Source organism: Podarcis gaigeae (genome assembly GCF_964106915.1).
Source record: "Podarcis gaigeae genome assembly, chromosome: 8".
NCBI classification, from domain to species: domain Eukaryota; kingdom Metazoa; phylum Chordata; class Lepidosauria; order Squamata; family Lacertidae; genus Podarcis; species Podarcis gaigeae.
The window spans coordinates 53044741-53061978 of NC_139684.1; the positions used below are offsets into that span (position 1 = coordinate 53044741).

Sequence of the window (17238 nt, forward strand, 5' to 3'; positions counted from 1 at the left end):
TCACCAGCAGGTCCCAGGGCAGGTGATTTAAAACTGAAACCAGCTAAAACAGATTACGGACGCAGGTGGAGCTGTGGGTTAAAGCCTCAGCGCCTAGGACTTGCCGATCGAAAGGTCGGCGGTTCGAATCCCTGCGGCGGGGTGCGCTCCCGCTGCTCGGTCCCAGCGCCTGCCAACCTAGCAGTTCGAAAGCACCTCCGGGTGCAAGTAGATAAATAGGGACCGCTTACCAGCGGGAAGGTAAACGGCGTTTCCGTGTGCGGCTCTGGCTCGCCAGATGCAGCTTTGTCACGCTGGCCACGTGACCCGGAAGTGTCTCCGGACAGCGCTGGCCCCTGGCCTCTTGAGTGAGATGGGCGCACAACCCCAGAGTCTGTCAAGACTGGCCCGTACGGGCAGGGGTACCTTTACCTTTACCTTAAAACAGATTACAGTCCCAGGAATAGTGTGGTTCCCCAAAAGACCTATCTCAGGCACCAGAGCCCAGACATCCACCCCATTCTTAGCCATCAGCATCACTGGTGGCTTTGCAGGAGACACACAAGGTGGGTGTGGAAGAGAATATTCCCTTTGGCATTATAATCTCCACAAAATGATTAACGCACAACAGATACCTAACTAAAATGGCAATTCTGGGAACAAAATGGGAAAACCCAGAGCTACAGGCAGACATTATCCTATCGAAAACACAGCTTTTAAAAAGAAATAGACGCCACAGAAAATTGCTGAAAGCGCACTTGGAGGCAAAATGAGTTCCACGCTTCAAAACCTAAAGGTCAGCACAAATGTTGTGGTTTATTGGCAAGCTGTGAATGTTTTGGGTTTTTTTTTGGTAGTTCTGAGCATTGAAAATTAATTGGCTTTTCAGTCTTTGCACTTAGGAGATGCACCAATATATTCGGCCCATCGAAGGCACGCTCCGAGAACAGCAGGCTGGCCCTCATCCCCACAGCAAAGCTGGGGTTTCATTTTCTCTTGCTGTTTTAAAGTTTCGGGGTTCAACCGTGTCTGAAGTTCTACTTGTGACCTGGTGCCCCCTTTTCTTCTTCTTCTTTTTTTGCACATGACTCTGCTTTGCTCCCATCAATGTAAAAGCAGGAGACAGCTTGTGGTGGTTTTAGAATGGAGGGGGAAGAGAAAGTCGGTTTGGATGAAGGGCAGGGCTGGGGGAGACTGCTTGGGTTCATGCCACAACCCCCACCCCACTACCACAGAGATGTCAACACTCACAGCAGCAAGTTTTACACCAGTGTAAGCACAAAATTAGGCTCATTTTGCCAAGTCAGTCAACCTAGATATTGGATGACTTCTGCAACAACGATAGAGGAAGAGGGAAGAGTTGGGGCCAGGACCCCAAGTGAGGATCAGGAGGAAAGAAGCAGATGCTGCCAGGCCTGGCCTGAACACGAGAACCTGGGTGCTCTTAAGAAAGGCAAAATGGTGTGTCTTTTAAACAACAACTATTTGATGTGTTCTGGAGCTCACTTTTCTGGAAATAACATATTCAGGACAAATTGAGCTAGGCTTGAGCAAGGGGCTGAAGAGGGTCTCTCCAAGTAGGGGTGGTTTTGCTTTCTTCATGCAGACAGCCAGGTTTATATGTGGACTCCCACCCACCCACAAAAAACTCCCCAAAATTATGTGCAATTGCTTACGCTGCATCATTAATTCTGCTTCCAAAGCTCCAGGCTTTCAAAAATACATGTAATTATTATTAAAGAGAGAAATAGTGTAGAGATAAGAGGCTAAAAAGCCTATAGGAGGGCAGTGGGCAGGAACAGGGCCTGTGGGGCAACTCCTTGGCATGGGGGTTTCCCTTTTCAGAATCAAGGAGATTGTGTTCCTGTCATTGTGGAGAAGACTGAGGAGGGCAATCATGTTTTAAATACAAATGAGAAAGGGAGGGGGGATGAGAGAGGATTCTCAGCCTGCTCAGCTTCAAAGATTCAGAGAACAGGAAGACAAGCCACAATATGGTGCTAATTTCAAGCATAAAAATATTAATATCTGTAAAGCTGAGATGAAAACACCTAGAGAAGCCTCAGAAAGGGAAAAGAGCCATTAAATTAGATCTCCAGTGATTAGGGAAGGGGTAGGGGTTTCTTTGCTCTTTGGTCCTCATTACCATTGACAGAAGCAGAATAAATGATCGTACAAGCAGGCCCGCTTAATTTGTATAACATGTACAGGTTACAGAATCCTTCCTATTTACAGTCCAAAGAAATACACCCCAAAATGCTATGTGAAGGCACTTGGAAGTCACAGAAATCTATGTAAATCAATGCAACTTTGCTTCTTTTGCCTGTTGCGACGCAAGGCGGTTGGTAGTTGGAGGCAGAAACTCTGAGGCGAGAGAGTGGCCAAAGAGGAAGGGGGGCAGGCTCCCCCTCCAACATTGGGGCTGCTTGGAAGTGCATCTTGAGAGACCAAGGGAACTATAGCTGAGTTGCAAGGAGGGGTTGCAGAGTCTCTTTGGAAAGAACAAAACCTGTTAGGACAGCAGCCCTAGTGCCCAGCTGATCTCAACATAAATCTCTCATGGCCTTGAGCCGAGTTCGGCAACCCTGCATAGGTTTAGTAAGGCCATCCTCCTTGCACCTCCCACTTTCAGGAAAATGCACACTTGCACAATTACCGTGACCAATTTTTCAGGTAAACTGCCTGTGCGAATGCACTCAGTTCACGCAAGGTGAGTGTACATCTCCACCTTCCTTGGGAGAGAGGATATATTCCATGGACAAACTGGTCCTCAGCCTTCCAAAGCCCAGGGGTTATCCTTACACCAGCTCAGGTCCCTCCTCTGAGGAGCTGAATCATCGCCTACTCCAAAGTGATACAGGGTGGCCTCAGAAATCAAGCCACGTGGTCACTCCTCATTCACAGTTACAGCACAACACCCCCAACAGCCTCCAAGGCAGCCCAGGAACCCAAACCCCAGGGCTATGTCTGCATCAAGGCTATTCCACCCAGCAGAGTCTGCTTCCAAGATATGCAGCAAAGACCAGGGCAATGGGAACAAAGAGAAGTAGGAAATGCGGGGGGAGAGGTAGGTAAGGAGCAGTAGTCACATAGTGGGAAGGAGACAGTCACACAGACATGCACACACACAGGGCACCCAAACAGTCCCTTCTCCAAATATTCCTGCGCAATCTCCTCACAGCAGTAGTAGCTCTGGCAATTACAGTAGAAAAGTTTCCCACGTTTTGCTCTGCAAATGAAGAGGCAGGGTGGGACAGGAAGCACCTTTGAAAATAAAAGTCAAGGTTTTCAGGATGTCGGTTACTGAGCCCAAGGGAGAACACATCTGCAGCTTTCCATGGGCACACCAACCTGTCCAGGGCAGCCCATTGGCTGGGGATGGGGGAGGACTCAGCAACTTGCCCTGGCAGACAATGAAGTGTCTCTTCCACCCCCAAGGGGGCAGGGGGCATCAGGTCACAGTTTCTGGAGTACATGCACAGCAGGGGTGGCACAGACACAAATTGGGGAAGCAGGGCCCCCTCCTTCAGACCTGCAAACAGGCCTGGACTGCCATGCGTGTATTAGGTAGACGAGGGGGGACGAGACCCACAGGTTAAGAGAAGGCCACATGCCGCACCCTTTCCAAAGGGCTGTCCGTCACTCGGGCAGGCCAATCAAACAGGGGAGGTCAGTCACACACCCTCCACCTGCCCATGCCTGGGGGGAGGTGGGGTCTCCAAGGCTGAGGCACAAAGGTAGGGATGGGGGACCTTCCTGTGAAAAGACTCTGCTGGGAGCCGTGGTCCAGACGAGCCCAGAGACTTCAAGAGCTTCTCCTCCAGAGATGCCCGGGGGAAGACAAGGCAGTTTCCCCACCTGTCCTGTGCTCCAAAGCTCTTGATGGAGCTTGGAGGTGGTGCGGAAGCAGCAGCAGCAGCAGTAGCAGCAGCCAGGTCAGCTGTGGCTTCAGACCCAGTCCTGCAGGGAGCGCTTGCAGTAGAGCAGCATGCGTGGGGTGCCCTTCCGCTGCAGCTGCACAATGACATAGACGAGGCCCAGGATGCAGAGCAGGAGCAGGAGCAGCAGCGTCACCATGATGATGCTCATGGTCAGGGGGTAATCGTTAATGTGCACCACGATGTCCACATCGCTGCCATGGCCAGGACCCTGCTCCCGGCCGCCTCCCACGCCATCACCATAATCGTCCTCCGCTTCGGTTTCCTTGTCCTTCTCTGCAGGGTGAGTGTCCACGACATTGTCTTCCTCATCCACCACCACCTCCTCTTCCTTGTCCTGCCCCGGGCCATCGGGGCGGGAGGGGGGCTTGCTCACATCGGGCCACCTGCGACCAGGGTCAGGGTTTGTGGCCACCTCGTCGTGGCATCCCATGAAGTCCCGCAGGATCGACTTGGGGTACCCGGGTTCTGTTTTCAGCCGCTCATTGTCAAACTTCCAGTACATTCTGCCTTTGTAGAAGTAAGTGTAGGCTGGAAAACAGGAGGTGGTAGGCACTGTTAGTTGGGGTCCCTTTCCACGGCTCACAGCTTTTTCATGTTCTCTTTTTGCCCAGGCTTTCTCTAACTCTTAAGATCTGCTTTATGTGTTTGCTTTTTCCGAATTCCTGCTTAATCCACTTTTATATTGACTTTATACGTATTTATATTACTCTCTAACCGGTTTTGTTTTTGTGATATATTGTTTATTTTTAGACTATAAAACCACCTAAATGAATGAAAGAATGAAATAATGAATGAAAGAAAAAAATAAATAATAATATTCTGGTGTATTCTTAGCTGCTTGTATCATTAAGCATTGGCTTCCACTGTTATGAATTATTTGAAGCCCTTTGCGAACTAAATCACCGTATCATTCCCTGACTCTGGATTATCAATAAATATATTTAACCCTATTGGTCCTAATACAGATTCTTGCAGGACTTTACTGTTCAGTTAGCTCCATGGTGGAAAAAAAACAATTCATTCATTCCTCAGCAGAGCGTTGCTGCTGTGATCATGCTTTACAGTCCACATGGGGGACATAATTCAAGCAGATGGGCCAGTAGCTCTCAAGAACTCCTTGGGTCATTTTTAAGGAGCTGGCTTTACATTTACTCAGTTCACACCTCATAGTAAACCACAGTTAAATCATGGAGTGTAGGGTAGCTTATTCCAACTTAGGGGGCCTGATCTGTGCCCTCTCCCTAAGCAAATTTTTCTAGCTTCCCAAAACTCCCAGTTTGGGCAATGGCAGCAAAAAGAAATAAAAAGTAATTTGGCTCACCAAGGATACACCTGAGAGGACCTGTTCTTTTCCTCCTCTCAGGTTACACAAAGAGGAAAGAAGCCCCCCTGGCTTTGAACAAGGATCATGAGTTTTGTTTCACGCCCAACAAACCACAATCTGAAGCCAAGTTTTCTTCTTGATTAACTGGCCGTGGTTTCTTGGGAGCAGAAAAAACCACAATCCCTAATTGAAACATGATGTGAAGCCGGCGATGGTGTCTCGTTCCTCGCTCTGTGTGAGAGTAAGGAGGAGTGAAAGGCTCCTTCAGAGGCATGACTTACTGGGTGACCTGAAAATAGGGTTATCAACTATCCTCCCGTGGAGTAAGGAAGCAGACTTCAACAAGCTGCATATTGTTGTTACAAGACTGGCATTTCCACATTTGAATGCCAACTTACTAGTTTTTAGTTTAGCAGGTAGCTCTAAAAAGTTCTTTTATTTTAACAACGTTTATATACTCCTTGACTGTAAGGAAACCTGAAAGTGGTTTACAAAAAAAGTTATTTTGCAGATCTCTTTCTTCTCCCCCCTTCCTCACAAAGGGTTTAGATGTGGGTCTCTTTTCAGCATCATCTTCAGCGCAGATGGAAGAACAAGCTTTGCTCTTCCCTGTAACATCTAATGCAATGATCGCAAATTTGTAAAGGGCACCACAATTCCCATCATTCCTGAACATGAGCTGATGGGAATTGTAGTCCCCGATGTCCTGTGACCTAATGCCCGTCTTTCTCCTCTCTGGTCTCCTGCTTACAACAGCACTAACGAAATATTTATTATTAGCGTTCATAACTTAAGCAACCTGCTCCTCAAGCTGCCACTCTGCTCACTATACCCAGAGTCCACATTTGTCTTGCCAGGTCAGAATCCTTTTCTACTTACTGGCATCAGAACTTAAGAAGGCTCCCTTGGGGGCATGAGGGATTCCGGCCCATACGCTGATCTTCCTTGGGTATCCTGGATCCACAGAATGGCTCTCCTCATCAAAGCGCCAGTACCTAGCATCATAGAATCATAGAGTTGGACCCCTGAGGATCATCTAGTCCAACCCCCACCAGCAATGCAGAGATGTGAATCACTGGCCCTTCTTTCACCATTCACCGTCCATACTTCTTTATCAAGTGCTAGTCTTAAAGGGCAGGGGGGAAACGTCCCTGAATTGGGGACTTCTTTACAGACCCTGCCCACACCTTTGGTAAATGCCTCAGCCCCTGGGAAGGTTAGGAGGCAAAACTCTCAGGATTCTCCAGCCATCTGAAGATCCTGCCACCAAGTGCTATTAGAAAGACTCACCAAGAATGCCTCCCTTGTTCTCTTATAATGACAACGGTGCTGGGCTGAGAGGTGCTGGAACTGAGTTCTGGTGAGTTCTGGCTGGGAAAAAAGCCCTGCTGCCGCCTTTCACATGCCAGCTACCCACCTGTCCCCTCTGAAGAAGAAGGTGTGCCCTGTAGGCTCCCACCAGATAGCTGCGTCCATCTTGTCGTAAGGAATGCCCTGTCCGTAGCTGGTCAGGGGTTGCGGGTAACCCGCTTCCAAATTTGCCTCACGGAAAAGCCAGTACTGATCCCCTGGAGGAAGGGCAGAAAAGAAAATTAGGCAGAGGCTGGGCCATGAAGCACACAAGAAGCCTGTCTTTCTTGTGGGGAAACCCCCCCCCCCCACCTCCATGCCCAATTCTATGGCATCTATCTATGGCATCTATCTATCAGTGCTGAGTGCAGGCGTCTGTCTGTTTATGCTACTTTTTAATCCTGGTTTTTCACACTTGAAGTGCATATTGTTCAGACCAACCTGATTTCTGTGATTGTCAGTTGTTTCAAACTGTTTTTTAATAATGTGCTTTAATGCTGCCCTGGGACCTTAGGCTGAAGGGTGGGTGATTAATTATATGAATGATGATAATGGTAATGGTAATACAGAGGGGGCCAGAACACAACACTCAGCTTCCCCACCACCCTAAAGAGCACAGGAGGGAGTTTTAAGAACAGCTCTTTGGGCTGAACTCCAGGCCCTGAGGTAAAACACAACACATGGACTTTCTGAAGGGTGCCCATGAAACGCCCACCATCCTTTTGCTGGCCCCACAGCAAGGAGAAGAGAAAGGAGTCTGTCAGGAAAACCCACAGGGGCACTTTGGAGTGGGAAGGAGGGAGGGAAAGACACACAGAATATTTCTCCTGTCTCGACAGAAGACTCAGGAGACCCTCTATGGGGCCTTTGCTTTAATCTTCTCTCACCTCTAAAGAAGGCGAACCGCCCGTCTTGCCTCTCATATGCAGCATCGATGTTCCCAGGGAGGCCCCTCCAGAAGTGCCCAATGGGCATGGGGTAGTTGTCCAGCACCCGGTTATGACGAACCCGCCAAAACCAGCGACCCTAGATAAAAAAACACAGGGAGCTGCTTAACACCAAGTCAGGCCCAGTGGCCCATCCAGCTCAGTACTGTCTAAAATGGCTGGCAGTGTCCATCCCCAAGGTTTCAGGCATATGAAAATGAGGAGCAGTGAACCTGGAACCTCTGGCATGCGAATCAAGTACTTTCTACAGCCTCCCCCCTGCCCTGGGGAAAGGAAGCTCAGGCCTGCTGATTCTGGTCCTAGGGCATGACACCCACACCCTTCTCCTATTCACAGGTTCACCCACAGGTAGGTGCCACCCATCATCATGGCAAATAAGGCTCATATCCCACTGCTTGCTGCCCACTGCAAGAGCTCCAGGCCTAGGAGCTCCAGCCCTAGGACAAGAGGAAGGAAGGGGTCTAGGACACTTGAACAAGTCACAAAATCTGGAATTCGGGGCACAGTTATTTCTGAGCTCCCCTCAACACCCCATTGCACAAGCCAGACTCTCGTCTTGAAGCATTGCTCTGGTAACTGCGGAGAGAAACCATGGAGGCAGGACAGAGGAAGCTACAGGTACCTTGAACACAAACATCTCTCCACGGAGCATCGTCACTGTATCAAAATCCCCGTCGCAGATGTTTGGGCCGTACTGGTCTGGGTTGCCTGGGCTGGGGGGCTGGTCTGGTTTGCCAGGAGGGGGTGGTCTAGGAGGCTTGGGACCTGGCTTTCTGGGTACCACAGTAGGGAGGGGTTTGGTGGGCTGAGGCTGTCCCCCTGGAGGACCTGAGTTGGTGGGACAGGAGGAAGAAAAGAGGGAGAGGGTTTTGTTTATTGCAACTTATATCCAGCCCGTCATCTGGTATAGGAGCTGAGCATGACTTACAAAAAGCACTAAAATATATAAAAACACAATCAGAACTGTTAAAATATAACAAAATACACAATTCACAGGTAATCTATAACTTGACATGAAGTGAACCCCCAACAGAAGTCACATCAGACAATCAACTAGCTCAGTGTCAGGTCAATTCTCCCCCCCAAAAGCCCTGGGGAAATAAACATATTTTTAACTGATGTCAAAAGCTAGCCAAAGATGGCAGCAATCACTTCTCAGCAGGAAGGGAATTCCAGAGCCAAGGCACCACCACAGAAAAGGCCCAGTCTCAGATCACTGCCTGGCCCTGCAGAGCTTAATATATCGGCTGGCTGATGAATGAAGAAGCTGCCAAACAAAGGGGAAGATAACACAGCATCTGTCTAAGGCTCAAGCCAATCTTGCATTCTTGTTTACATGCATATGACAGCTGATGGTCAGTCCCGAAACATACAAACACACACACACACACACACACACACACACCTTGTTTGCCTGGCACTCACCATAGAGCTGCTGGATGCCACGAAGGTCGTCATCTGGCAGCTGGAAGTTTTCTGTGTCCATCCACTGATAGAAAGGAGCCATGATGGCGCTGGGGTTGTTGGAATGCTCCAGGCCCAAGGAATGCCCCAACTCATGGACGGCCACCAGGAAGAGGTTGTTCCCTGTTGACAACAGGGAAGGATCGTTCCCCAGCTTCACTCACTTCCGCACTGGACAAGAAACACTTCCCCTCGATTCCACTGCTTATTAGGCTGACGTGGAAGAGGAATCCCAGCCAACCCCACCCATGGCCAACCACTAGGCAGGGCCCAGCTGCGGTTCCTGGTTTTCCAGGCCAATGTCAACGTCAGATCCCTTTGCCCATGGCAAGAAGAGCGCTCCTTCCTTACATCCTTCTCAGGCCCGAGATTCTTCCTTACCAGACACGTCGGCATTCTCAAGGGTCCAGGGCTCATCCAAGTCAAAGTGCGCATCTCCTCCCATACCGGGACCCGGGAAGTATGCATGTGCCAGAAAGCCCCCGGTGCCATCAAAGGGGGAGCTGTCCCCATGGAATCCGGAGGCAAAGAGCACCATGATGTCTGCTTCCTTCCTCCTCTTGTGCCGGATTTCATCGTATGGGATCTCCTGGAAGATGAGGGGCGTCGCTCGTTCCCACACCTGGAAGGCTCGGCGGACGGCATCGTAAGAGTAGTAGAGCCCCAACTTCTCTGTGTAGTTCTGGATGCTGGGAACACAGAAGGACAGGCATTACTGGAAGCGGGTGGGGGAACCAGGCAAGGCAAGCCTTCCCCACAGCGGCAACGCCACGTGCCTTTTAGTCCCAAGGAGCCCTTCAGCAGCAAAGATGCACACCAGCCAAAAGTTACTGAAAGGCAGGTGTAGCGGAAAGGCAAAGACTGGCAGGTGAATTCCACAGAGGCTTACTGCAAGAATGAATGGAGAGTGGACTGCCCTGCTCACAGAAGCAACTGGCCCCTGTTTCATATTGTGATTGCTGAGGCTTTGGTGCTCCAGAAAACGCAAGCAGGCAGAGGAGGAGAGGGTGTGTTGAGTGCACATCTGGGCAGGTCACCCTTTTGCTGAGAAGAGGCAAGTTTGCATTTGATCTCGAGGTCTCACTTGGGTTTTTTTTCCCCTCCACTGTACCTCAACCCACATGTGGGTTTATATATCGCTGCTGCCACCACCACCTTCGTGCCCAGTGTATGTGGCACAGCTGACGAGGCAGGCCGTTTCCTACAGAGGCTCAGGTCACAAAAAACTGGTCAGCCTTTAATGTCCTAGACAATCTATAGGGAGAATGCTTTCCCCCCCCCTCTTGCAGGATCCAGACCCAGATATTCTAGGCATCTCTGGAAAAGCAGCAGGGACCAAATGAGGGAACTCTCTGTCCACTTGCAGCATAATCCATATGAATGCCATGCAGTACCCAGTGCAAAATGCAAGGTAAAACTTCCTAGGCTAACTTCAGCTTCCTGTTCTTCAGAGATATTGCTAGTCTTTATGGCGGCGTAGAAAAGTCAGCAAGGGGTGCGGCCTCTGAATTATGCTCCCTCCCCATCTTCCACTTTGCCCCTCCTAATGCTGCCCATCTCTCCTTTGTTTCTCAAAGCGTTTTGAATTCTGTAATTCCAGACTCTGCAATCTAAAGATGATTATCAAGCGTATTTCTGCAAAATTGCATCATGCACATTTTAAAGCACAAAGACATTTGCAAAGTCTTCAGGCTTCTGTAAACTCTACAGCCAGTTCCTGCCCCCCACCAAAGGTTCCTTCCCCAAACAGTCCTGCTTCATGCCTCAGCAGCTGTGGAACGTACCTGAAGCTCAGGTGAGCCTGGCTCCACCTCCGCCCAGTCAGTGCATAGCGTTTCCGCCGCATGTTGGCCTTGACTTGAGCCCCAATCTTGTCAGCGACGCCGCAGCGGGGCCGCTTCATCCACCTGCAAGCGACAGTCAAGCCTAAGCCCTTGGTACACAGGACACCAAGAGCCAGCACCCATGCCCACTTGCTCAAATGTGATTCTCTTTTTTTTATAATAATATTTATTAAGTTTTTGTTTACACAATAAAAAACATACATAATAACATAGTATTTTCCAATATCCACATTTCATTCTCATCTTTGGACTTCCTCACATCTCTTGTTCCTGCATCCTAAACTCATAAATTTTACTAGCAAATTATTAACTTGTTTCAATTCATATAATATATTTTTCCAATATTAAATCTCAGATTTTAGAATTTAAATCACTCTTTTGAAGACTTAGTTATAACAATTTATCCAAAATTTATCTTTTCTTTCAATTACAATTAGATTTGTATTCCTTGTAGCTAATTTATTGGAGCCATTCTATTGCTAATCTTCTATTCTTCTATTCTATTGCTCAAAAGTGATTCTCTTGCAGATATGAATTCAGGAATTCCCACATTAAAAGCTGAGGGAAGTCGCCCCCATCTCCACTTGCCTTGCTCTTGCAAAGTGCTAAGGTGAGCAACTGGGTGCTTGGAAGGATGGGGAGAGAGGGAGGAAACTCCCATCTACAGAAAGATCAGTGGCAAAAGGATGGCGGAAGAGAGGGCTGAGCTGGCAGCAGGAAGGAGTGTCCTTCACAACACCCATTGTATCCTCCTGGAGTTCCCCTTGCCTTGCCTCAGTTCTCCAAGAAGGAGAAATGCCTCTTTCCATCACAGGTGACCTGCAGGAGGAAGACCTTCTGAACAGGAAAAAACTTACGCTTTTGTCTCTTCATCCAGAATGCCTGTCACAGGGATGCCATAGAAGCTCTGCATCTCAGAGAGGGCTGAGGAGAGGGTCTGAGCTGAGCGCAGGGTGGACATCTGGCGGTTGGACTGCGGAAGGTAGCCATAGAACTGTAACCAGCCCTGCAAGTGAAGAGGAGCCCTGTCATCAGTGTGCAAAAAGCCACTCCACCTGCAATCACACAGCTGGAATATTTCCTTTCTGCTTTAAAACGCCTAAGCCTTCCTTATGTCAAGCACTCCAAAAGTAAAGCAACTTTCGATGTATTTTGTGTCAGACAATTCCTTAAAATAAAATAAAAGAACCCTTCCCGTGTGCCCATGCAAGAGTTAAAACCCAGGACCTCCAGTTTAAGCCCTACTATCACACTGGCAAACTTTCTACAAATTAATAGGTAGCCGTTATTAGGTGGTGGCCCCCATTTTCAGAGTAGAAATTGAAGGGAGAAGGCCCTGCTGCATGAACACATTTCTCAGACTGGCAACCAAGACTATTCATGAAACAGGAATGGCCTTTAGCCTGCAGGCCAATTTTGGCCCACAAAGCCATTTCCCCCATTAGTGGTGTCAGCTGATGGGCAGGAGGACAGGGTATAATCCTGCCTCATCTAAGAACAGGATTTTGCAGCCTAGGTATCAGGAATTAATCCCCGTTCATCATCTGATGACCTAGGAATAAAGCCCTTTGTCCTTCTACTTGAAAAGGGTTGGTGGTGGTACCTGTGGAATTGTGTGGAACCCCCCCATACCCTGCTGGCACCCACCCACTGCCCAAATGACACCTTTGCAAAGGGAAAGCCCCTTTCAGACAGCCCCGGCCTCCCCCTCTAGCTACCAGAGCTGATTCACATAGCCCTTTTGCAAAAGGCAAGACTATTAAGCACCATAATGGCATTGTGTGATTGGCAGGGTGTGGCCCTGCCCACCTGTCCAATTTGGCCCAAGGGGCAGATTCCCACCCCTGGACAGATCAGCTCAGTCTGAGGTGCCCTTAGTCCATGTGGGACGTTCCAGCTAGCAACAAATCTTGTGAGTGGGTCGGCTTCTCAGCCAACTCCTGAATAGGACAATTGTCTAGTGAATGAGCAGCTGGTAGTCTTGTTGACCCGCACACTCTGAAGCACAGAAGCATAAGCTGGAGGCAGACAACAGATTTTCATCAGGTTGGAAGTAGTGCAGCAGACGCCTTGTTACATGTGGAGGACCCCCATTCCTTGACTTGGTCCCCCATCATCCCTAGTTAAACTGGGTTCTAAAAATATGCTTTACTATCAATAATGCAGAATAAATATATTAATAACAATCATACAAAGAAAACAACCAAACAATAACAGAATCCATTTAGTATTAGTCATACATGAGAAGCACGAGAAAAAAACGTGAATTAAGATTAATTCACTTTTTAAGATTAATCATTACTAATTTTGTAAAGACAAGGCTACAATTTGCCAATAACAACTGCATGAGGGAAATCTCCAGAATTACAACAAGGGTAAGTAAAAATAAATAAAATATTAAACAAGAGCTCTACAAGTCTACAGTGTACAACACAGAGTTCCCAAGATCCTGGTCACTGATCTCCATTGCCATGTCTTTTAGCTATCACAGGCTCCATAAATTTGCATGTTTCTGCTGGTATATTTGTTTCCTCTGCTCTATAATTTATATATTTAATAAAGTCAAATGAGACTGGGTAAAAGACCCTTTTCTTGACAGCCCTTTGTGCAGATGAACTTTACGTACCAAATTTCCACCGTCGGTTTATCTGTGTACTTTCCAAAGTGTGTGATGGTCAGTTGCTGCCATTAGCAAGTAGCATATTATTTTTATAATCCAAATTTCAGCTATCCCAGATGTTCAAAATCACCAGGGTGGGAATTGCTAGTGTTTCTTGGTGAGTAATATATTGCACTTCTTCAACACGTGACTCCTGAAAATTGTCACTTTAGGGCAATTCCACCATTTATTTAATTACATTTATATCCCACCTTCTTCTCCAAGGAGCTGAAGCTGGCGTACATGGTTCTTCCCCCATCTCATTTAACCATCACAACAACCCTGTGAGATAGGTTAGGCTGAGAGGCAAGGTCACCAAGTGGCTTCACATCTGAGTGGGATTTGAACCCTGGACTCTCAGGTCCTAGTCTGACACTCTAACCACTACACCACAGAGAGGCATATCAAGATGGGAGCATGTGCCCTTTCCTTGTCCAACAAATCAGCAAGTCTGTGAAGATGACCAGGAGAGGCAAGGCAATTAAACTGATGTATGATGCCAGCAAAATATGGTTTTAAGCCAGGCATAGGCAAACACTGCACTCCAGATGCTTTAGGACTACAACTCCCATCATTCCTGACCACTGGTCCTGTTAGCTAGGGATGACGGGAGTTGTAGTCCCAAAACATCTGGAGGGCAGAGTTTGCCTATGCCTGTTTTAAGCATTGTTTCCTTGACAATGAGCCCAAGAGCCTTGCTAATCCAAGTTTCCCTCAAGCTGCACCGTCCCCATCAGTGCCGAGACCAAGATTCTTTCAAACTCTGTGACCTCCGCATGTCCAGTGACAATAAATTTTGGGAAACTTGCCCTTTTAAGACAATACAGCCACCCCCAACCTGTGCCCTCCAGATGTTGCTGGACTGACTACAACTCCCATCAGCCCCCACCCAACACACCATGCTGATGGGAGCTGCAGGGCACAACGTTGGCATAGGCAGACTTCACATTTGCCGCCTTGCACCATTCCTTCAAAGTCAGCCTAAGTTCTCACTCACGTCTCCGTACATTTTGCCTTGCAGGAAAGCAACTACTTCCTTAATACTGAGCCAGCTGCTCTCTAACACACCCAAAGCCTCCTGCAAAGTTCTCTCACCTCTGGTGGGGGGGGGGGGAGAGAAGACCTTGGCTTGTATTGCTCTCACAGGTTGTGAAGAGAGCATTTTTTAAAAATCCAATTGAATTATTAGAATAGAAATCCGGTCTTGGCACTGATAACATGCAAGTTGTAACTTAGCAAGAGAAGGCTCTGCTGAAAATGCTTCACCACCTCACTAAATGCAAACACAGACACCACAACTACTCATGGCAGGTGTGTGCGCTGTTGCTGCAGCCTGTGAACACATAGACCACTGGGCTCCCTGATGCACATCTCCTCTGAGACAGGAGGTCCTCCCAGCCACTGATTCAAGGGCATCTGCTGCCAACTGTGCCTGTTTTTAGAGCTGCAGCCCAAAGCTCTTCCCACCCCCTATTTATTTCCCCCCAGGAATGTGTTTTGGGCTTCCCTGCACTTTCCTGACTGTGCTGGGTGGTGCCACTGCAGGCATTCACCTGTCCTTGCAGCTCTAGCCCAGGTCCTGGGGCTGCCAACCTCTGCCACTCATGTCCAGGTGGGTGAGGACAAAACTAACCAGGATGAGAAGTTTGCAATCTTTTGACAAGAACCCCTTTGGTATCCTCCCCCCCTTTTTTGTGAACAGTCATTCTGGAAAGCAGACGTCGCATTGAGGTTCCCAGCAGCCTTCACCAACCTGGTGCCCACCAGATATTTTGGATCACAATTGTCACCATCCCCAACCTTTGCCTGTGCTGGCTGGGGCTGCAGCCCAAAGCATCAGGATGGTACCAACTTGGCAAAGGCTGTCCGGAAGACCGTGGCAGCCCAGCCAAAGCAGGACCTGGGTCCTGAGTTGATCTAGAACCCTGGGCTCTCCTCTGCCCTTTACACTTGGACTTTGCCAAGAAAGCTCCCTCTTCCAGTCTTGGATCAAAGCTCTCCAAAGCTTAAGAGCAAAATAAAAGGCGACCTCAGCACCCCTCAACCCCACATAATTTGGGCATAGCTGGGCACCTGTCAGGACATCAAGCCCGAAGCCCAAACAGACAAGAAGAAGAACTGAGCGCTCCTCTTCCCACGAGTTGCTTGTTCCAGGGCCAGACTCGCTTTCCCCCTATTTGTACTCGGCCCCTTCTCGGGCAGTGGGGCGGGAGCAGCCTGGGGCCCCCACGTGGGCCCTCGGCTGCTTGGGTCTTCCCCGAGCCGGCGCGCTGCGACGTTGCCCCACCGACTACCTGCGCTCTCCAGGCTGGTGCCCGGGGCGCAGGTGGCCGTCTGGAGAGCGCAAGGCAGGGCTCCTGGACGCCTCCCGCGGGCCCAGTCCGCCCCTTCCCCCCCGGAGCGCCGCTCTTTTGTTCGGCCGGCGGGCAGGCGGGAGACCTTGCCCGGGCGGCCTGCCTGGCCAAGACGCAACAAGAAGCGCAGCAGAGCGGGGGACCTACCTCGGCGTCCACTTCGCCCGGGACCGGCCCCGCCGAGGCCCGCAGCAGCAGCAGAACCCCCAGAAGGAGCAGCAGCAGCAGCGAGGGCTGCGGGCAGCCTCCGCCTCCCATACTGGACTCTCCTCTCTCGGTCCACAGCACGAGCCGCCGCCGTCCTCGCCCCGGGCCTAGCCAGGCCCCCTTCGCTACTTGTCTCCCGCCCGCCTCTGCTGTTGCCGCCGTCGCCGCCGCGCCTCGGCCATCGCCTTTGTGTGGCGGGCTGGCGCTCCAGCCTCGGCGCTGCGCCCGTCCCGTCTGCTCGCCGCTCCCTCGCCCGGCTGGCTCAGCGGAATGCTCCAAGCGCCGCCCGCCCGCCCCGTCGCGCCCTGCGCTGGGCTGGGCTTGTGGCGGCCGCCGCCTAACGGCCAGCCGACTCACTGACCGCCCCTCAAGCCCAGGAGCCAGTCCGGAAGGCCCCCGAGGGACGGGCAGCTAAGCAGCCCCACGCCTCCAGGCTCAAACCGGAACGAGGCGGCGGCTTGGGCGTCTGGGCTCCGAGTCCACGCTTGGAGCTGTTTCAGGCATGGGAGGCGGGGTCCCTGTGCTTGCTTGCTTAGGATTCGGCGGGGTCCCAAAAGCCTCGGAAGCGGCGGGAGGACTGAGACGAGCAGAGGATAGCTCACTTGGTGAGCGCATGGTGCTGATAACGCGAAGGTTGCAAGTTCGATCCCCGCATGGGACAGTAGCATATTCCTGCCTTGCAGGAATGACCCGCGGGGTCCCTTCCAATTCAACTATTCTATGATTCTAAGATATTTCCCCGCACTTGATCAAAGTTATCGCTATTTAGTTGTCAAAACTTACACTCAGCACCGTTCTATGGAATCATTTATTTATATTGTTATAATGAAACTTTCCCTCAAAAGGCAAGGGCAGAAGTGACAGGTGCAATGCCCAGCCTAACCGTGTTTACTCAGAGGGTAAAGCCTGCTGAGTCCAAAAGGGCTCACTTACAAGGAAGCGTGGAAAGAATTATTGCCTTAGCAACTTTCATGTTCTACATTCAAAACAGCTTCTCTTCACCTGCCCCACCCCACTCTTGAAATTGCACAAGTTCACCTTGAATGTGGAGCAGCTTAAAGGCTAGAAAAGTATCCGCCACCCATCCCAAAAAGCTCCCTGCCTGGTTTTGGCACTTTTCTACCCAGTCTCACCAGGACCAGGGTAATCCATAAGTTGTGGATTTGTTG

General features: G+C 49.9%; 1 protein-coding gene across 1 annotated transcript; it reads right to left on the reverse strand.

The window, feature by feature from the left end:
- Positions 1-775: 775 nt before the first annotated feature.
- On the reverse strand, positions 776-16398 carry MMP15 (matrix metallopeptidase 15). The gene is made up of 10 exons (XM_083751363.1): positions 16010-16398; positions 11707-11855; positions 10790-10912; positions 9387-9694; positions 8967-9128; positions 8164-8369; positions 7482-7620; positions 6662-6812; positions 6124-6239; positions 776-4448 (listed from the first exon to the last, which is right to left on the reverse strand). The coding sequence occupies exons 1-10, from the start codon at positions 16118-16120 to the stop codon at positions 3928-3930; spliced, it is 1986 nt and encodes a 661-aa protein (XP_083607489.1). The 5' UTR covers positions 16121-16398; the 3' UTR covers positions 776-3927.
- Between the last annotated feature and the right edge of the window lie 840 nt (positions 16399-17238).

What these genes read in the sequence shown, in the direction of transcription:
- MMP15 (XM_083751363.1), bottom strand. Translation starts at nt 16,120, where the DNA reads ATGGGAGGCGGAGGCTGCCCGCAGCCCTCGCTGCTGCTGCTGCTCCTT. An exon ending in CAGGCTCACCTGAGCTTCAG is followed by an intron (nt 9,695 to 10,789) that starts GTACGTTCCACA and finishes CTGTGTTCCCAG; the next exon opens with CATCCAGAACTACACAGAGA. An exon ending in GAGAGATGTTTGTGTTCAAG is followed by an intron (nt 7,621 to 8,163) that starts GTACCTGTAGCT and finishes TTTTTTATCTAG; the next exon opens with GGTCGCTGGTTTTGGCGGGT.